The 22,267-nt window shown below is 32.4% G+C and overlaps 2 protein-coding genes and 1 non-coding gene across 3 annotated transcripts; 1 reads left to right on the top strand and 2 right to left on the bottom strand.

The window, feature by feature from the left end:
* Window positions 1-2,303: 2,303 nt before the first annotated feature.
* LOC113867545 (probable pyruvate kinase, cytosolic isozyme) lies at window positions 2,304-5,170 on the top strand. The gene is made up of 3 exons (XM_027502936.1): window positions 2,304-2,552; window positions 3,432-3,893; window positions 4,357-5,170. Exons 1-3 carry the CDS (start codon window positions 2,304-2,306, stop codon window positions 5,167-5,169), a joined length of 1,524 nt encoding a protein of 507 aa, XP_027358737.1. The 3' UTR covers window position 5,170.
* A 740-nt stretch (window positions 5,171-5,910) lies between these two features.
* Window positions 5,911-6,870, bottom strand: LOC113866598 (E3 ubiquitin-protein ligase SIRP1-like). Its single transcript, XM_027501416.1, has one exon. The coding sequence runs from the start codon at window positions 6,868-6,870 to the stop codon at window positions 5,911-5,913; it is 960 nt and encodes a 319-aa protein (XP_027357217.1).
* A 9,460-nt stretch (window positions 6,871-16,330) lies between these two features.
* Window positions 16,331-16,437, bottom strand: LOC113868232. Its single transcript, XR_003505256.1, has one exon. It is a non-coding gene; the product is annotated as a small nucleolar RNA R71 (small nucleolar RNA).
* Window positions 16,438-22,267: the final 5,830 nt, after the last annotated feature.

Below are 22,267 nucleotides of genomic sequence, written 5' to 3'. Positions count from 1 at the left end.
ATTTTTTACTCTTATTAAATACTATTAATTAGTAAATATATTAGTATAAAAATATTATATATTTAGATATATGTAAAATTTGAAAATAAGAATTATACTATCATATATATTATATAGATAGATAAATAGGGAAGTGTATTATGTGAGAATATTTATTCAAAATGAGAACACTTAATTATAGTCATTAAATTTGAATAAAATATTGAGATTAGTTTTTGGAATAAAAATCTTCACATCATATATCATCGTTCACCTTGCAAATTGCGCCTGTTATCACCGCTTACACCCTTTTTCGTAGTCATAACAAGACATGGTACATTATTCATCCTTATACTCCAATCAATGTATCATAATCCGTCATCTCATCCTTATTATATTTCGTTCTATAAAGTTTATAATTCATGTTGAAAGCATATATGCTTTTTGAAAAAATAATTTGCGTGAGAGTATAATAATAATTATCACTAAACTTAGTTTAGAGAAATTTGCATAAAAAGTAAATAAATTTTTTCTCATAAATTAAAAATAAAATAGATAAACTCGTTCGTTTAACTTTTTTAAAAACCCAAAAAATAAGATATTTTTAATTTTAAAAAAAATGTCTATTTTATATTAATTTGATATAAAAAATTCAATGAAAATGTACTTAAATTAGTCTTTAACGTAATTTTTTGAATTATTTAATCGGTAAGAATGTAGGCAAGCATTGATATATCACGTGAAAATTTAATCCAAAAACTCTCGACCATTGCTTAAATTTAATGGCTATAATTAAATCGTTTTATTTATCATTTTAAAAGGTTTTGTTATATGATACACGCCCTATATCTATGTGTAACTAAAAGAGTGTGACTTCATGAAGTAATCATACAATGATAACAGTGTAATTGACAATATATCAAAATCTTTTTTATTTAAAAAATAAAATATATTAAATAAAACAAATACCTTTTACATTTATATTTAGATTAAAAATAAATTAATTATTGAAAAACTAGTATGTATTATTGAATATTTTAAGATTTAGGATAACATTGACGTAAGTCACTCCACTTATTAATTTTTTTAATATTTAATTTCCTCAGTCCAACCATTGAATAAAATTATATATATATATATATATATATATATTTAATAGTGTTTTAAAAATGTATATTAAACTTTGAAATAATATTTCTTAACAAATAATTTTAAAAATATTTCATAATTTGATTAACAATATTTAATATTAATAAATATTATTATGTAAAATAACTCTCGTTAGAATCACTACTCATCCAAGTTAAACTTATTTTGAAGCAACTTGATACTTGTTATATATATATATATATCATTTTATATTTTAAATCTTTTATTTTTTATTATTAAATATTTTATAATTTTAATAATTAAATTATATCAAATCAATTTTTAGATACTAAATGAATATTTTAAATTTTTCTAATAAGTCAATGTTTTTCTATTAAATATATGTTCAATATAAATAAAATTATTAAATATTATTAATAATACAATATTAATGATTATATATGAGGCAAGATTTTTTCATATTAGTATTAGTTTAAAAACTCTTACATTCAATTTAAATTTTTTATTTGAGTTTTTAAACTTACACTAGGATAAGAAGATATTTTTTTTATATTATATATATATATATATATATTATTTAGAGTTCTTTTTTTATATATTTTGTTAATTTTTTATTAATTTTATAGATATGTTTCTTAATCTTATATATTTTTTAATATTTAGGATTTATAAATAATTTAATATTTTATTTTAAGTATTTTTATTAAATATAAACTTAGCATAGATAAAAAAAATTCAATTTTATAAATAATAAAATATAAATATTAAATATCTTAAAATCCGTACATTGTATTGGTACGGAATATTCTTGTTATTAATTATTAGTATTCATAATTCAACGGGAAGCACAACTGAAGATTTCTCTGTTGCTTGCACATAGCTTCATCTCAAGTTTTACCCTAAATCTTCTTGCTCTGAGCTCTCTTTCAGGCAATAAATTAGGTGGGGGTATAAATTCCATTCAATTTATTCATCCCGTGGAATTTTAAGAGCATATTCTATTTCAAAGTTTAAACCGTTTAAAATTGATCGTCCATATTTATTTGTGCTTGGATTTGAAGCTACACTACACTAATGTGTCAAATACGTTTCCTAGCATCTTGACCATGCCAGAACCTATATATTCCTTGTGTGTCAGAAAGTTCTTAGAAAACCCTTTTCTCTAATATAAAGTTCTTGCATGTTTTGAGCACATAATGAAATCTAAGGAAGCAATGGAAAAGATGTTAGTAGGAGGAACAATGGGGAGAGAGAGTTTGAAGCCTAAGACGAAGATAGTTTGCACATTGGGACCATCAAGCAGGTCAGTGGAGATGCTAGAGAAGCTTCTCAAGGCAGGGATGAATGTGGCTCGCTTCAATTTTTCTCATGGTTCTCATTCTTACCACCAAGAGACCCTTCACAATCTTAGGACTGCAATGAACAACACAGGCATTCTCTGTGCTGTTATGTTGGATACCAAGGTTACTTTACGACGTTGTACTTATTCCTTTATTTTATCTTGTGTTGTTTGTTCAAATTGTTTACTGTTCTTTCCAAGGTTGCTTCATTCTTCTTCTGGGTATGCACCTTATATTCCAACTCAACCACAAATTCAATGGCAGTAAAAGATGATGAATCTGCAGAGTTTGTCGTCTATTATTATTATTATCATCAAGGTTAAAATGATTCTTATATTTTACTGAATTTTTTATTTTAGTTTTTTTTAAAATAATTTTGGTTCAGCATTTTTATAAATTTTTAGTTTTATCCCTTTTTTTTTTTTTTGGGTTAGAGTACGTTATCCAGAGAGACTTAAAATTAAAATTCCCAAAATTATAAAGATAAAAAAAATTATTTCAAAGAAATAAAAAAATTAATAAAATCTAGAAATCAAAAACACATTTAAAGTTTATTACTATTATTGTTGTTATACGAAAGTATTGTGCAAGAATTCCTCGAATTTTATTTTCATTATGGAAAAAGGCTTCAATTCAGTTTATTGTTTTAAAATGACATTTTTATCAATTCTATTCGTTTTAATAAATGTATAAAGTTTAAATATGATTAATTTCAATAAAAAAAATTATATTTTAAAAGATTAAAAGCATATTTGAACTTAAAAATTACATATACATTACAAAAGAAAAGAGTTAGGATTTTGTATTGTATAAACTACTACATCTCCATTCTCGAAAAAAAGTAAAAGCAAAGTTGAAATCTATGAACTATTCTCTCTGGGGAAACTGTTTAAAGCTAAGTGCTTGATCCTTGATGGCATTGGTGATGGATTTTTTAGAGCTTCACTCTGCCAGTGATATATATATATATATATGGTGCTTATGTTGGAAACATTATTACAGGGTCCAGAGATCAGAACAGGGTTTTTGAAAGAAGGGAAGGCCATACAAATCCATAGAGGACAAGAAATCACAATCACAACTGATTATAGCATAAAAGGTGATGAAAAGATGATCAGTATGAGCTACAAGAAGTTGGCACACCATTTGAATCCAGGAAGCAATGTTCTTTGTGCTGATGGCACAATCAGTTTCACTGTCCTTGAATGTGACAAGGAGAATGGTTTGGTTCGTTGTCGTTGCGAAAATTCGGCTGTTCTTGGAGAAAGGAAGAATGTAAACCTTCCTGGGGTAGTTGTTGATCTTCCAACCCTCACAGAGAAGGACAAGGAGGACATTTTGGATTGGGGGGTTCCTAATAAGATTGATATGATTGCTCTCTCTTTTGTTAGAAAAGGTTCAGACCTTGTACAAGCTAGAGAACTACTTGGAAAGCATGCAAAAAGCATACTTCTCATGTCTAAGGTATCTTTATTGTCAATTTTCTAAATTAAAAAATTGTCATCCTTTCTCCTTTAGAAATGCAAAGTAAATTTAAATGGTTGAATTTGGATTAACTAAGTACTTATATGAATAAAACAAACTCTTCTCATGAGATAAAAGCAACATATGCTTTCTTTCTGTTTTTAACAGTTCTCTTGTTTAACACTTCTATGTTTTTTTAATTTACGCGAGAAGTTTATACATTTTTTATATTAATTTTCTTCTCTTATAAGTACTCATGGAATATCTACCAAAATGTCACCTTATTTTCCCTTTGATTTTGTTTTCAAAATTATTTTTATCATTTCCTATACAAATCTTTGAAAGAAAGAAACAAAGTAACATTAATATTTTTCTAATGAGAATAGAAAGTGAAAACAAAACATGTTTTCTCAAACCTTGTATTAATTAATCGACCACATGGTATTATTTGTTTTCTTGTTAGGTTGAAAATCAAGAGGGCATAGCCAATTTTGATGAAATACTGGCAAATTCAGATGCATTTATGGTGGCAAGAGGAGACTTGGGAATGGAAATTCCCGTTGAAAAGATCTTTCTTGCTCAGAAAGTTATGATACACAAGTCAAATATACAAGGCAAGCCTGTGGTGACTGCAACCCAGATGTTGGAGTCCATGATCAAATCTCCTCGGCCGACACGAGCCGAGGCCACCGATGTTGCCAATGCGGTTCTTGATGGCACAGACTGTGTCATGCTTAGTGGAGAAACTGCTGCAGGAGCCTATGCAGACATTGCTGTTCAAATCATGGCTAGAATATGTTCAGAAGCAGAAAATTTCATAAACTACGGTGAACTGTTCAAGAGAATGATGGAAACAGTTCCAACTCCAATGAGTACTTTAGAGAGTATGGCCTCTGCAGCAGTTAGAACTGCAAATTGCATCAATGCTGCTTTAATCATAGTCCTTACAAGAGGTGGAACCACTGCAAAGTTGGTGGCAAAGTATAGACCAAGCATGCCTATTTTATCTGTGGTAGTTCCTGAGATAACAACAGATTCTTTTGAATGGTTCTGTAGTGAGGAAACCCCTGCAAGGCATAGTCTTATTTACCGGGGTCTAATACCTGTTTTGGGCACAGGTTCTTGTGGAGCTTCTCAAACTGAGTCAACAGAAGAAACCTTAGAGTTTGCTCTTGCATATGCAAAGAAAAATGAGTTGTGCAAGCCTCGAGACTGTATTGTAGCGCTGCATCGAGTTGAATCTGGTACTGTGATCAAGATATTGGATGTTAACTGAAGACATGAGACTTGGACCAACCCCTTGTTTTGAGTTTTGCATTTTTTTAGTTTTGGGCTTGTTTTATTCTTTTACTCGTTCACTTTTTCAAAATATAGCTTTTTGTCCTTTTCTTCACTTGATTGAAGATGAGATCCCATGCGGGAATTAAAGAATAATACTCTAAACTAGTGCCTCTAATTATGAGCAGTCTTTTGTATTACAGAAAAGAAAACTTTATTTCTAACTTGTATAACTTTCAATCAATTAAGTCCTTCAAATTGAAATCGACACAACCAATTAATTTTGTCCCAAACACTACAAAATCAATCAATTCTAGTCTGAATTTGATTTGATGACCATCAATTTGGTCTCTGAATTTAACAAAGCTAGGGATCAATTCGACTGATGTGCACCAAAGTCAAGGATCAAAATGACTGTTTGTTGTTAGAGTCGAGGATCAAATTGATGGACCCTTAATATCAAGGATTGAAATGAACATTTGCTAATTTCAGAAACCTTTTCTTTGGCACCTTTAATTTGATGGTTTACTTGGGAATTAAACATCGGCAGTGGCACCACGCTCATTTTCCTTTTAAATTGGTGAGGAAGAAAAAGAATGCATAAATCTAAGTAGAAAATATTACTAATATTTATTAGTTTTTGCAAACATTAACAAACATGTACATAATTGAATGGTACAAGAAAGTCAGACTGGGAAATCTAAAACATATATACAATTTGGAACAATCATAGTATTGATCAAGGTGAAGGAAGAAAATTATTAAATGACTGCAGCATTGGAAACCAAGTCCTCCTTCCATTTCTTGTTCTCTCTTCTCCAGCTCTAACTAGCTCACTGTTTTGATTGTCCCTATTTCCAATCCTCACATTGGCTTCAACAGTTGAATCATCAGATGGCATCTGAAACCTGCAAACTGGACAAGAACCATGAAGTTTAAGCCATGAGATTATGCAGTCACCATGGAATTTATGCTTACAAGGCATCTCCGTTGCTTCACTTCCAATGTCAACATCCTCCAAACACACTGTACATTGCAATTTTTCCTCACTAGTCACACAAGGCATTGCTTCAATTGCTGCCTTCTGTGCTGGAGGGTTCACACTTGTATATCCACCAGGGCCAATCTGTGCCAAATGTTGCAGCAACAAATCAAAGCCAGATCCTACCACAATGTCATTGAAGGGGCTAACAACATTCTCATTTGGACTAGTTGTGTGGTTCAAGTTAGGACCTCTAACAATCAATGCACCTTCATTGAATGGATCAAGGACAAGTATACTACTACTATCCATGTTCCTAGTGTCTTCAAGGTTCTCAAATTCAGACACCATCCTTACATGAAGACCCCTGAAAAGTTGCATCATGTAAGTTGAGGTGCTTCTCCTTCCACCAAGAACAAGTTCATTATCCCTCTCTTGTTCAACCTCTTCCTCCCCTCTTGAGCTGCTACTCCCCTGTGAAAAAATGCTTGCTACAGAAGGGCTAAAAGCACTCAATAAGCCAAGAAAGATTGGGGCATAAAGTGAGAACACCCAAGCTGACCTTAAATCAATAACATCATTCTGGTCCCTTAGGTTGTCCATTACCTCACAAAATTCTGTCTCACAAAATGGGCACTTGTTCTCAGCATTAGTCATTGGGTGAACCATTTTGGAGCATATGTTGCACCATTGCACAGCCTCCATATCATTCTCCATCTCCTTTTTTTAACATAACTTGTTGTAATTCTTTTTTGTTTTGTTTTGTTTTTTACTCCCTTAGTTCCTCCCTTTTCTTGTTTATCTAAATGGGCAACAGTAATAGTTAATCAATAATAACCACTCAATGAAGGTACCTGGTCTTGTTTTGATTAAGCAGATATCGTAACCTTTTCTAGCTACCGTAAGTTTTTATCCAAAAATCCTGTGACACATAGCAAAGTTGGAGCATCATCCAAGGAACAGAAGAATCTGAAAGAGACATGTTATGCAAAACACGAACAATCTAATTTCCAGTTGTGATAACCCATAAGTTCATAATATAAAGGGAAAAAAACGTAACATCAAATGAAATTTGGTTATCAATCAAAAGTTTGTTCATACCATTTTGACTAGTGGAAGTGGATTAAGAAATAACATCCAATGGTTTAATGCCCTCTTATACCTCTTACAAATGTTCTTTTTTAGTTTTGGTTTGTTTTAGGTAGAGGGTTTACACCAATCGTTTTTTTAATCTCTATTATGGCTCTTTAAGGTTAAATTTGAATTCAGATTTTGCTTGCTTTGCTTTTATTATGCAAAGCTATGTTGTTGATTGGATGGTAAATTTGTAACATACTCTTTTTTAGCTAGAGTATAATAACGTCTAATAAAGTCCATCAACTTTAATTGTGATCACAACTGGTGAATCTGAATTTGGCGTTTTCTAAAGTTGAAAGCGAATTTTGGTGAAAAAAATCATGCACGTGTGTGGCATCCTAATGGTCAGCCTTGATTCCAAGGATTCAGAAAAGATATTTTATAGTTTATATACGATTCTGATTTAACTCCATGTCTTTTAATCTTGGTTTGGTAAATCAAAAGTTTAACGTTATCCCATTAGAATTTTAGGGGGAGTTATCTACCATTCTAATTCGTGAAATTCAACGCTTAACGTAATCTATTAAGATGTGTCATGTGATTCTGAGGTTTTATGTAAAATTTATACGTTCGATGCCTTTAATAACTTGAAACAAAAAATGGTGAAAGAAATATATATATATATATATATATATATATATATAAGCTTGTGAAAATTAAGAAAAGAAAATCATAGATTGAAACAAATGAAATGTATTAAAGATGAAGAAAAAAAGTTATAAGTACAAATTAAGATATCAAAAATAGATGAAAAAATTATTTTAATAACTTTTTAATGATAAACATGGAGTAAATGGAAATATTGAATGATTAGAAACCAAAAAAATGAATTAAATTTGGTATATTATTGCATAATTTAAATTAGAGAAGTAAATAAAATTCTTAGAAGAATGGTAAAACAGTTAGTCTTGATAGTATAATTATTAGTGTTTGAAAATATATGGAATAACAATGAATTAATTGATTTATTAAGCTTTTTAAAGATATTTTGGGATCTAAAAATATGTTAGATGAATGAAAAAGGAAAAATTTAGTCCCTATATAAAAAAATTAAAATTAATTTTATATTAGGAATGTCTACAATAGAGGCTATATACTTTTTATGAAGGTTGATAGAAAAGTACTATTACAAATGAAAAGATGTATGTATGAGTTTTATTGATTTGAAAAAAGACATATAACCATGTATAGAGAGAAATGATGTGAAAGGTTTTAGACAGAAAATGAGTTCATGTAGCATATATTTAGTTAGGTTGTACATGAGAAGATAATTTCATGTGTGAGAACTCCTAGAAGCATATCTAAGAATTTTTTTATAGGAATAAATGTATGTTAAGACTCTCCTTTGAGTCTTTAATTATTTGACCTAGTATTTGATGTGTTTATTAGTGATGTACAAAAAATTATCCCTAAGTACATGTTCTTTGTAAATAAAATAGTCATAGTTATGAAATTAAAAAATGTTAAATCCAAACTTAAGCTTTGGAGGCATGCTTTGAAATCTAAATATTTTTTAAAAAATCTAGTTCTGAATGGAAAAACCTATTTTTGAAAGGTATTTACTCAAGACATTGAAAACGAGAATCTCGTTAAAAGGTATTGTAAATAAATTGAAAGTAAAATCCTTATTAAAAAGTTGCAAGAAAAAACTTCACAAACCTTATGATTATATAATATGTAAATGTTATCACTATCAATAATCATTATATGAATTTAAACTAACTTCTAATAAATTAAAATTTGTAAATATGATAGCTTAATATAAAAGTTATTAATATAATTTTAAAAAAAATTGTCATAATTTTTCAAATTCCATCTTTAGCCTAATATCTATTTTATTATTGAACTTAATTAAACAGTTTCTCTTATCTAGATCTATATTTCTAAACACATTTGATTTCTATACTCACTAATAATATTAGTAAGCAAACAAAAAAAACACTTAAATGTATAGTTATAATATTTAACTATTATGGTCATCATTATTTTCATTATTATTATTATTAGGCCTAAATTACTAAATTTTGTTGCCAAATCTTAAAATAGAGTATGATCAAGCAAGTTAAATTTAGAGTATTTTTTTTATTCTAGAAATTATTAGACAAGATAATAAATTTAGACTAATCCAAATTTCAAACAAACCTCGTAAGATATTTACACTTTGAAATATTTGAACCTTTATAACACTTGGCACAAGCTTGACTTATTTTTATTTTCATTCATATTCTCTTGCTAGTCTAGGGAGATTTAACTATCAAAGGTTATTATCCTTAAATAAAATATTTTATTAAAAATAAAGTCTCAAATTAATTTATTAGATAATAATGGTCATACATATTAGCTTTTTACTTATTTAAATTGTCTTATTAAATGACACATAAATGTTAAAATAACGTCATTTCACACATTTTCTTTACTCTTTCTTTCCTATTTTCAAATCTATTGAGTAATGTGTCAAAAACCCTTTTTGAAATAAAATATAAGTAGATTTTGTAACATCTTCAAATTTTTACTCCAAATTATGACATAAAGTATGACGAAGAAAAAAAATAAGGTAAATTTTTTTATTTTTATGGTTTAAGTAATTGGGAAAGAAGTTAAACTTTCATCAACTATTCAATTTTACAAAAACTTAAAGATATTCAAAATTTTCAAGGGAAGCATTTATAAAATTTAAATTTACCAATAGAATGAAAACTAACATTTTTATTTCCTAAATTTACTTAATTCATGATAGATACGTAAAAATTTGAAACATAAAAGGCATGTTTTCTAGCAGAGTAAATTTCTATAAAATAAATATAATCTATAATTAAAATAGCTAACCATTAGTCTTATCAATATACTTCAAATTAATCTTTATAATCAGACTTGTCAAAGTGTTATAAATTGAAAATAAACATTTAGAATAATTACATAACCTTATTAATTTAAATAAAAGTTTATTAAATAATACAATTCTTCAAGATATTATAAACCCTATAGAGCAGTCCTTCCTTATTAGATCGGTCAATCTTCTTTAATTTTTCTTCAAAATCCATTTCTTGAAAATAGTTAGTAAGGATGAGTATTCTCTGCCCCACTAAATCTCTTATTTAAAAGAAGAATTATACAATATTGAAAATATTCTCTAACGTATTTTTATCATACATTGATTAACAATAACACACAGCTCATACAAATGATTACCACAACAAAGCACATGCAAAAAATCAAGCACATATTGTAATATTCATAACATATATTTCTACACTAATTTGTATATAATATATGTATTATATCACATCAATCGATATGTCACAATATATGTGTCTTAATCACACTCGTCGATATATTATAACACATATCATAACAATATCAATCGATATGTTACAATACATATACTATAATCACACAATTTCTACACTATTTTATATTCATCATACTTTCATAATCAATTGCCCCTAGGATTCCTTGAGGACTTCATAGCATATCTAGTTGCTGGTTAGCCGTTACACACGGAAAAAGTGTGGTTAGGAGTTTAGGTCAGGAAATGAGTGTGAGGCCTATTGTGTTTTTTTTCCTTTATTTTCATTAATTATGCACATTTTAAAGAAAAACACCCATCACCCTTATTTCTCCCAGATTTTCAAAATCACTCGTCTTCCACACCTCTAGTGTGTCTCTATGACTATCTATACTTTTTCTCAGCATTTATCATTTTCTCATTCTTTTTTATAGATTATCATGTCATAATACGTGAGTTATAATTTATATACATCAATGTATTACAATATATGTATTATAACTACTCCCTTCAATGTATTACAATAATCATAATCACTTATTATGATCACACATCTCATAATTTCATGATCATATTACATTATTCACTTTTGTACATAATAATCTTTCTTCATCCAAAAACATTCAAACATTTTTCATCAATAATATAAATCTACCAATTTAAGGCAATGCACACAAGTTAAGGAAATGAAAGAATGCGTAGCACCAGAGTAAAAAAGAACATCAAAGAGTTTGTCTTTCAGAATGCATTTACCTCAGATGAGATCATCAAACTTTGCCACTTCAGAGCCAGTCATGGTAAATACCTTGCCTTGCACATTGGACTTTGATCCATCACTGCTCTTAGGTGCTGGCTTATTACTCCCATTAACATTTCCACTCCTTTAGGGTGCAAACCAATAAGCATTGGTTGGATGCCCCATCTTTCCATAATGACCACATGCAGAAGTTGATTGTGGGCAGTTTTGAATCATGTGGGGTCTCTCGCATTGGAAACACTTTAATGGTTCTCGAGAGACGTTGGAGTTGTAGCTACCACATCTATGAGGTGCAATCCCGCTCGCCTTAGATTGAGTTAGACTTGAGTAAGATTTCTTCTAGAATCTCAGAGGCCTTCTGTCTTGCCTCATTGGTGTCCCAATCCTGTTATCTACAGACTTTCTATAACGCCCTGAATTTTTGTAATATTAATTATTGTATTTATATAAATCTAAATGCATATATGTGTGTGTGTTGACTTACTTGATAATGATGATTATGTATATTAAGTATATGGATGTGTGTATGCATGACTGGATAGGGCTGAAATTGGCTAAGTATCTAAGTGCAGGGAGTAATTCTGGGCTGTTCTCGCTGCAGTGAGAGAATTCTTGCTGTAGCAAGAGGGCCTTGGGAGGAAGGACCAGAATTGTCGCCTTCTCGCTGTAGCGACAGTTTAGGGTGCATTTCTGGGTGTAGTCTCACTGTAGCAAGAGGGTCTCGCTGTAGCAAGATTCTGCAGAAATCAGGGTGCAGTTTCATCTTATATTTTTGCTGCAGCATGAGGGTGTGTCGTTGCAGCGAGAATATCTCGCTGTAGCGAGAGTGTCACGACCAAAAAAGGATTTAAAGGTAGTTTAGGATTTGAGAAGTTATTTTCTCAAAAATTCCTTCGAATCTCTCGACCCAGAACCCTTTTCCACCGATTAAATTGCTTCCAAAGTCGTTCAGGAGCTTGATTGAAGGTTGAATCCGTGTGGAGAACGCTTAGAGGTGAGTTTTAATGGTTAGGGTTCTGTTTCTCATCCCCTTTTCTCTATTTCTGAGTTTCCTTGGGTTCTCATTGAGTTTCTCCATGTGTTTAAGACAAAATCCGTGAGGGAAAGCACTTCTTGGTGGATTTAGCGTGTGAGTCTTCAATCCAAGGTAAGGGGAGACTCTACCCTATCTTAATGTGTTATAATTCTTGTGTGTTTTGTTGATTAATGCAATATGGCTGAGATAGGGAGTAGAAATTAAGTGTTGAATGGAAATTGGTGTGTAATGTGATGTGTGCTGGAATAGTTAGGCCCCGTGGAGGTGATTGTGTGTGATGGAATGCCATTGATTGGTGAATTAATGATATTGTGAATGAATGAAGGCTATGTGCCGTATATTATGGATAAAACATGGGCTATGTGCCGAGTACTGTGAATTGAATATAGGCTGTGTGCTGTGTGCAAGCATAAATATTGTGTGTGTGAATGAAATGTATGTGAATAGGGGTATAGCACTATTGTAATGTGCTGTGAATGGTTCAGCGATACACTTGGTATGTGGAAGATGAGGACGGTAGAAATACCTTGTACAAGAGAGAGTGGTGGTGACACCGACTGCGGAACGGGTGCACCACAGGCCACACACTCTCTTCCTGACTAAACCTCTTACTACTATTTTTGCTGAGCGACCCGTGACTGTCCACATGGTATCCGTGAGGCGGGGGTAACCGACGACCATTCATGGTGTAAAATCTGTGATCATAGTGCCACAGAGAGTGTGGCTAGCGTGCATATGCATGAGTTTGTGTATTGTACTTATGGATGTGAAATGCTGCCTGTGATTGTGTTTGTTTAATGTATTGGAAATGTGCTGAAGGTGAGACTCTACGTTGACTATGTGTTTTGGGTAGTGTAGAGTACTCACCCTTACATTCATTTTTTAGGTAATCAAGATGATCAGTACCGGACTCAGTGAAGGAGTGGATAGAACTGTTATAGGACTTAGGATATTATTTTGAAAAACTGTTGTATTTGAATAAGTCCTGTAGTAACTGTTTGATATAATTTGTAACATCTTTCTTTATTTAAAATGGTTGATGAAACTTAAATTAAAAATAAAAATTTTATTATTTCAAAAATTTGCAAAATTTCTTATTTATTGAAATTAAATTTAAGGTGTTATACTTTCCCTTCGTGTTGGCTTCATAAACTCATCATTTGCTTACCAAGGTAGGGAGGTCCGTTACTTGGAATACGCTAGCAGCCATGCGTATATCAACTCTAAGCCCATTTTCAAATTGGGCACACAGATCTTCATCACCACCTTCATGTTGGAAGTGGGACCAGTACTTCCTTAGTTCATGAAACTTAGCTACATAATCCCCTTCTAACATATATCTTTGCTTCAGCTCAAGGAACTCTCGTGCCTTTTGCTTTTGTAGGTCTCTCGGGAAGTAGTTTGCCATAAAGCAAGTCCTGAATGCCTCCTAGGAGATATATCCCTTTTCTTGAGGTAGAGTTTAGCTGGCGAACTGATGAATCCATATTTTAATAGTATTTTACCATAGTTTTTAGTGCAATTAATAAAGAAAACATGCTAGAAATAGTAGAAAACCCTTAAAAAAATAATAAAATGTTGTATGTCACTTTTAAACATAGTTATTTTAAAATTCATTGATTTTCTATGTAAAAAGTGACATTTCAAGTATGCTTTTGTAGGGAATTCTGAGCTAAGTTCATGAGGATTAGATGATCACAGGAAAAATAGAAGAAAAGTAGCAAAAATTAGAGGAAAGAAGTTGATAATTGAAGAACAGCCTGTGAGTGATCACTTTCGCTGGTGAAAGTGATCACTCCAGAACCATAAAATGAAGAAGAGCTTCTGCGTAATCACTTTTGCTAGCAAAAGTGATCGTTTCAGAAAGGTTGCATTGAGAAGAACTTCTGCGTAATCACTTTTGCTGGCAAAAGTGATCGTTCCAGAGAAGTTGCAATGAGAAAAGCTTCTGTGTGATCACTTTTTCTAGAAAAAGTGAGCGTTCTAGAGAATTCTCCAAGAAGAGTAGCTGCACGTGTTCACTATTATCAACAAAAGTGAACATGCGCAAGAAGGCAGCTTCTGCATGTTCACTATTTCTAGCAAAAGTGAACACGCGCATGACATTAGCAAGGGAAGCTTCTGCGTGGCTACTATTTTCAACAAAAGTGAACACTTTGAAGTGCGCGTGGCTACTATCACCAGCAAAAGTGAACACGCGCAAGTGCAAATGAAGAATTAGCCTCTACGTGATTACTATTGCTGGAAAACGTGATCACGCCAGTAGAGCGGGAATTCTATAAAAGGCAGTTAGCTCAGGAAATTTGTAGTTTTTGTTCATTTTTTATTTTCCATTTATTTTTGTTGATAGAGTCAGAGAGGGAGATTGAGGACGAACACCAAGCTTTATTTCTTGAGCGATCAGATTGGAGATTGGCTTGAAGATGTTTCTTCTTTGTTCATTTCTCTTCTTCTCTTATCTTCTCTTCTTTTTTTGTAATGTTTGCCTAAACTCTTTGTGGTTAGGAATTGTGAATCTGAAATGGAAATGTTGAATTGATTTTGGATTTGAACTTTGAGTTTTGGATTGGATTGAGTGATTGATTTTGCTGTTAAAGTAGTGATTGAATGGAAATTTGATCAACTAATCATAGAGGAACTCTTATCAATGGGAATTGAATTTGTTTCTCAGATCTGAATTAATTGCCAAGGTTATTGGTTTCTTAGGGATAAGATATCTTAATCTTGCAATCTTTTGGTTTCTTAAACTTAATGCAACATTTGATTGGATTAGATCTAAGGGATTAGAGTGATTAGATTAGATGTTAGATTCATTAAGGCAAGGGATTGTCCTTTGATTAATATAACGTGAAACTGATTGTCATTCCATCTAAAAGCTTGAAAGTTCAGAACTTTATTCATTCAATGTTGAAGTTTTGGTGAAACAATTTCCTAACTACTCTTTCTACATCTGTTTACTATATACTTTTGTAATAACTGTTCTGTTTTACTTTCTAATTTTGTTTTTGATACATTCATACCAAATCCATCTGAAATTTGTAAAGCTCAACTAATTGTGATCTTGTGAAGTGGTAATTGAGAACTTTATTCCATAAGGACGATACTTGGAACTCAATTTGATTCTAAGATCTTTTATAACTTGCTACAACAACACTAGTACACTTGCTAGTCAGTTTACCTTCAGTGTAACAACAGTTGTAAAGATTGTGACAAGTTTTTGGCGCCGTTGCCGGGGAATAATTTGTTTCAATATCATTAGTAACAGGAAAATAACTAGATTGAAAATTTGTTTCTTTAAATTTTCTGCAACTATTACATTACATGTGCAATTTTCTGTTTTCATTATACTATATCTGTGCTTAGTTGTATATGCGTGGGAAAAATAAAAATAAATTTACTCTTGTCTTTGATCCTGACATTGATAGAACTTTTAGGAGATTAAGAAAAGAGACTAGAGCAGAGAGATCTGTAGGAAGTGACAGTGATCTAGAGGTTATACATTCTCCAGAATTTCAAGTCACTCCTTTTGCAAATAGGAAACATTTACCTTTTAGACAACCAACTCCAAAAGTTGAAATGGCAGAACAACAGAGAATGAGAACACTAGGAGATTATGCAATTCCAAATATGCAAGGCTATAATTCTTCAATTGTTAGACCAACCATTCAAGCTAATCATTTTGAGATAAAACCAGCCTTACTTCACCTAGTGCAACAGGACCAATTTTCTGGTGGAATTTCTGATGATCCTAATCTGCATATTTCTAATTTTCTGCAGTTGTGTGATACTATAAGGATGAATGGAGTAAGTGAAGATGCTATAAGACTGAGGCTATTTCCATTTTCTTTAAGAGACAAAGCCAAATGTTGGTTACAAGCACAGCCTCAGGGAAGTATCACCACATGGACTGAACTTGTGAATAAATTTCTAATAAAAATATTTTCCTCCCTCAAAAGCTGCTAAGCTGAGAGGAGAAATAACATCTTTTGTGCAGCAAGAAGGAGAATCACTTTATGAATCATGGGAAAGATATAAAGAGTTGCTGAGAAGATGTCCACATCATTATATTCCAGAATGGATGTAACTGGAAACTTTTTATAATGGAATGAATGTAGTAACTAGAACTATGATTGATGCAGCTGCAGGAGGATCTTTGAGCATGAAATCCTTGGAAGAAGCCCAAAGAATCATTGAAATGATGGCTTCATCCATGTATCAGAATTCCAACTTGAGGAATACAAGAAGAGGCAATGAATATGAAGCAAAGATGATGGAAACTTTTCTTGCACAGAATCAGCTGCAGAACCAATTATTTTCTGATCAAATAGCAGCTTTGACTCAGCAGATTAATAATTTGCAGACTGGAAATGTGGTAATAAGTCAATTAACATGCGATTTTTGTGGAGGGAATCATGCTAATGGTGCATGTGATGTACCTACCCCTAAACCACAAGAGCAAGTCAATTATATGGGGAATTATCAAAGATAGCAACAATCTTATCCTCAACAATCATTTCCTCCTGGATTTCAGTATTCTAATAATAGGAATCAATAATTTTATAATTGGAATCCTCAGAATTCTGCAATGAAAAGCACTAATACATCTCTTCCATTTACAAATGTAGGAAATCACCAACAAAAGTAGTACTTTCAAGGAAATTCTTCTACTCAACCTCAAAGGAGTCAATATTCAGCTAGACCAATGAGTGAAAGAATGAACGAGATTGAGGAAACAATGTTACAATTCATGAAAGTCACTCAATCCAACATCAAGAATCAAGAAGCTTGTATGAAGAAGTTAGAAACTCAAATTGGACAGCTGGCTGAATAATTAACAAGCAGAGATGAAGGAAGATTTCCAAGTAACACAGTGGTGAATCCAAAAGAACAATGTCAAACTATAGTTACAAGAAGTGGAGCTATTGTAGCCAGTCCAAAATCAGTTGAAAAGAAACTGAATAATGTTGCAGCAGAAAAGCAAGTAGAAAATGCAGCAGAGGAAATAAATTTAAAAGAAGAATTGCAGCAAGGAAACTTCAAGCTACTAAAGAGAGAACATTCAGAAAAGAATGAAGAAGTTCATAAAAATCCTGAAAGAAAGACAAAGAAGCAATTATTTGAGGACACTTACAAGCCAATTGATCCAGAAAAATATAAGAGATTGCCTTATCCTCAAAGAGTGCAAAATCCTAAGCAAGAGGAGCAATTTGAAAGGTTTCTAAATGTGTTCAAAAAGCTGCAAATTAACATTCCATTTGCTGAAGCTTTGGAGCAAATGCCATCTTATGCTAAATTCATGAAGGAACTACTCTCCAAGAAAAGGAAGTTAGAACATGATAAGACGGTACCCTTGACAGAGGAGTGCAATGCTATTCTTAGAAGAAAACTTCCTCAAAAATTAAAAGACCCAGGATCCTTTAGCATACCTTGTGAAATAGGAAATTGTACTGTGGGAAAAACATTGTGTGATTTGGGGGCAAGCATTAATTTGATGCCATTAGCCATTATGAAGAAATTGGGGATAGAGGAAGTGAAACCAACCAACATTACATTGCAATTAGCTGATAGATCATATACTTATCCATATGGAGTAGTAGAGGATTTGTTGGTTAAGGTTGACAAATTTATTTTTCCTGCAGATTTTGTCATATTGGACATGGAGGTAGATGCAAACATACCATTAATCTTGGGCAGACCTTTCCTTGCAACTAGACGAGCTCTCATTGATGTGCAAAAAGGAGAGTTAATGCTTAGAGTTCAAGAGGAAAAGGTAATATTTAATGTATTTGAAGCTTTGAAATATCCAATTGATGATAACACATGTATGAGAGTAGATACATTGGATTCTATGATCACTCCTTATTCTTTAAATGGATTTGATGAAATTTCTGTGTTGAGAGAAACCATAGCTGCAGGAAATACTAAATCTCTGAATTTTGAAGATGAAAACGTATTTGAAATGGAGCAGTAGTTGGAAACTCTACCTATTTTAATACCCACAGAAGAATCAATCAAAGAGGAGTTGAAAAATGAAGGAGAAGAAGAGAAAAGTCAGAAGCTGGAATTAAAGCAACTTCCATCTCACTTGAGATATGCATTCTTAGATCATAAACATGAAAATCCAGTTATCATAAGTAATGAACTCAAGGAAGAAGAGGAGGAGAAGTTGCTGAGAATTTTGAGAACCCATAAATCAGCAATAGGGTGGAACATCTCAGATTTGAAAGGTATAAATCCATCCTTTTGTAAGCACAGAATTTTATTTGAAGAAAATTTTAAACCAGTGGTGCAGCCTCAAAGAAGATTAAACCCTGCCATGAAGGAAGTGGTAAGGAAAGAAGTCATTAAACTATTAGATGCAGGGATCATATATCCTATTTCAAACAACAATCGGGTAAGTCCTGTGTAATGGTACCTAAAAAGGGTGGTATGACTGTGGTACCAAATGAAAAGAATGAGTTGATACCCACAAGGACTGTCACAGGATGAAGGATGTGTATAGATTATAGAAAGTTGAATGATGCAACCAGAAAAGATCATTTTCCTCTACCTTTTGCAGACAAAATGCTAGAAAGGTTAGCTGGACATGCATTTTACTGCTTTTTAGATGGATATTCCGGCTATAACCAAATTGCTGTAGATCCAATTGATCAAGAAAAAACTGCTTTTACTTGTCTCTTTGGAATATTTGCATATAGAAGAATGTTTTTTGGGCTATGTAATGCTCCAGCTACATTTCAAAGGTGCATGTTAGCTATTTTTTCTAACTTAGTTGAGAAAATAATTGAGGTATTCATGGATGATTTTTCTATTTTTGGGAATTCATTTGATGATTGTTTATCTAACTTGTCCATTGTTTTGCAGAGATGTCAAGACACCAACTTGGTGTTGAATTGGGAGAAATGTCACTTTATGGTGCAAGAAGGAATAGTGCTTGGCCATAAGATTTCAATTAGAGGGATGGAGGTTGATCAAGCTAAAATAGAAGTGATTAGTAAATTACCTCCACCTGTGAATGTGAAAGGAATTAGAAGTTTCTTAGGCCATGCTGGGTTTTATAGGAGGTTCATTAAAGATTTTTCTAAAATTGCCAAACCTTTGAGTGACTTGCTTGTAAAGGATGCAGCATTTGTATTTGATGAATCTTGTATGCATGCTTTTACTATCTTAAAAGAAAAATTGATTTCTGCTCCAATTCTTTTTAAACCTGACTGGACTATACCATTTGAGCTAATGTGTGATGCAAGTGACAATGCAGTGGATGCTGTATTAGGACAAAGAAAAGATAAAAGAGTACATGTGATTTACTATGCTAGTAGAGTCCTAAACTCTGCACAGATTAATTACACAACTACTGAAAAAGAGTTGCTTGCTATAGTATTTGCTTTTAATAAATTCAGGTCTTATTTAGTAGGGTCCAAGGTTGTGGTATATACTGACCATGCTGCTCTGAAATATTTGTTTTCTAAGCAGGATGCTAAACCAAGACTGCTGAGATGGATTCTACTACTTCAAGAATTTGAGTTAGAAATTTGAGATAGGAAAGGAAAAAAGAATGGTGTTGCAGACCATCTATCCAGAATTCTGTTGGATACAATGCCATCAGATTACTTGGATATTAATGAAGAATTTCCTGATGAAAAGCTGCTAACTGTGGATGAAGTACCTTGGTTTGCTGATATAGCGAATTTTAAGGCCACTCAGCACATTCCAAAGAGAATGAATTGGGAGCAAAGAAAGAAATTTCTTCATGACAGCAAGTTCTATATTTGGGAAGATCCTCATCTATTCAAAATTGGAGTAGATGGCATTTTGAGAAGATGTATTCCACAGAAAGAACAAGCTGATATCCTATGGTATTGCCACAATTCAGATTATGGAGGCCATCATAGTGGATCAAGAACAGCTGCCAAAGTATTACAAGCTGGATTTTTCTGGCCTACATTGTTCAGAGATGCAAAAATTTATGTAGAAAACTGTGATAAATGCAAAAGAGTTGGTAACATTTCCAGAAGACATGAGATGCCTTTGAACAATATCTTGGAGGTGGAACTGTTTGATGTATGGGGAATAGACTTTATGGGACCCTTTCCAACTTCTTTTTCTCATGAATACATACTTGTGGCAGTGGATTATGTGTCTAAATGTGTGGAAGCTATACCAACCAGAACAAACAAAGCCAAAGTGGTGATTTCCTTCATAAAGAAAAACATTTTTTCAAGATTTGGAGTGCCAAGAATTTTGATTAGTGATGGAGGATCACACTTCTGCAATAAATACCTTGATAATGTTCTGGATAAGTATGGAGTAAAACACAAAGTAGCAACTCCGTATCATCCTCAAACAAGTGGACAAGTGGAAATGTCAAACAGAGAAATCAAGAAGATCTTAGAGAAAGTAGTCAGTAACTCAAGAAAAGATTGGTCAAGGAAGCTTGATGATACATTATGGGTATACAGAACTGCATTCAAAACACCAATTGGTATGTCACCATATCAATTAGTGTTTGGAAAATCATGTGATCTTCCTATGGAACTTGAACATAGAGCATATTGGGCTACTAAATGGCTGAATTTTGATTCAATCAAGGCTAGAGAAAAGAGAGTGTTACAGCTACATGAACTGGAGGAATTCAGACAAATTGCATATGAAAATGCAAAACTGTATAAAGAAAGGACTAAAAGAATACATGACAGATTCATCTTGCAGAGAGAATTCAGACCAGGGCATTTAGTTCTACTATTCAATTCTAGATTGAAGTTGTTTCCTGGAAAACTCAAGTCTAGATGGTTAGGACCTTTTATGGTAAAAGAAGTATCTCCCTTTGGTGCTGTGTTACTTGAAGATCAAAGAGAAGGGAGAAAGTTTAAAGTCAATGGCCAAAGATTGAAGATTTACAATGGAGGAGAATTCAATAGGAACACTTTTTGCATTAACTTGGTTTCTCAGCAGTGAGGAAATTTAACGTCAAGCTAGTGACGTTAAAAGAGCGCTTTGTGAGAGGCAACTCACATTTCTGAACCATTTTTACTCTATTTGCATTTTACTTAAACTTTTGTTAATTCTTTATTTCAATTTCTGCAATTTTCTGATTTTAGATTCTATTTTATATGTGTTTTAGGAATAATGTGTTAATTCAATGAAGGTTCATGCTGTGGATGCATAAATGAGATGATTGAAATTGAATGCATTAGGAAATTAAGTTTCTAAGGAGCTTTGAATAACAAAAGGAGTCACTATTTTGCAGAAAAGTGATCACACAGAGCTTCAATTACAGGGTTCCATTATGAACAATCACTTTTGCTGATGAAAGTGATCACGTAGAGGAGCAAGGAACGATACCCTTCTCTGGAACAATCACTTTTGCTGATGAAAGTGAACATGCAGAACCCTTTGGAAGACACCCTTCTCTGGAACAATCACTTTTCCCAGTGAAAGTAACCATGCCCAAGCTTAAATAAGGTAATGTGATGCGCGTAGTTACTTTTTCTAATAATAGTGATCACGCGCATGAGTTATGTGTAGTTTCAAGTTAAAGTTGATGCGCGTTACCACTTTTTCTAGTAATAGTAATCACGCAGAAGGTTATTACCTGCGCGTGATCACTTTTTCTGGAAAAAGTGAACATGCGCAGCTCATTTCAAATTACTCAATGCAAAGCCCTCTGGAACGTTCACTATTTCTAACAAAAGTGAACACGCGCATGCTATTTACCCTCAGAGTGTTCACTTTTGCTAGCAATAGTGAACACGCACACAACATCATCTCTACAACTTCCATTTTTTCTGAAAAAAGTGGCCACGTGCAGTAAGCGTGTCCATTAAAATGCATAAAAGGAACCACGCAGAGCCATTTTCAGAATCTCAAATCTTCATTTCTTCATCTCATTTCTCAAATT

The sequence above is a fragment of the Abrus precatorius genome, unplaced genomic scaffold, assembly GCF_003935025.1.
Source record: "Abrus precatorius isolate BTA unplaced genomic scaffold, Abrus_2018 Scaffold5, whole genome shotgun sequence".
Lineage (NCBI taxonomy): Eukaryota > Viridiplantae > Streptophyta > Magnoliopsida > Fabales > Fabaceae > Abrus > Abrus precatorius.
This window is presented reverse-complemented; position numbering and strand designations above follow the sequence as displayed.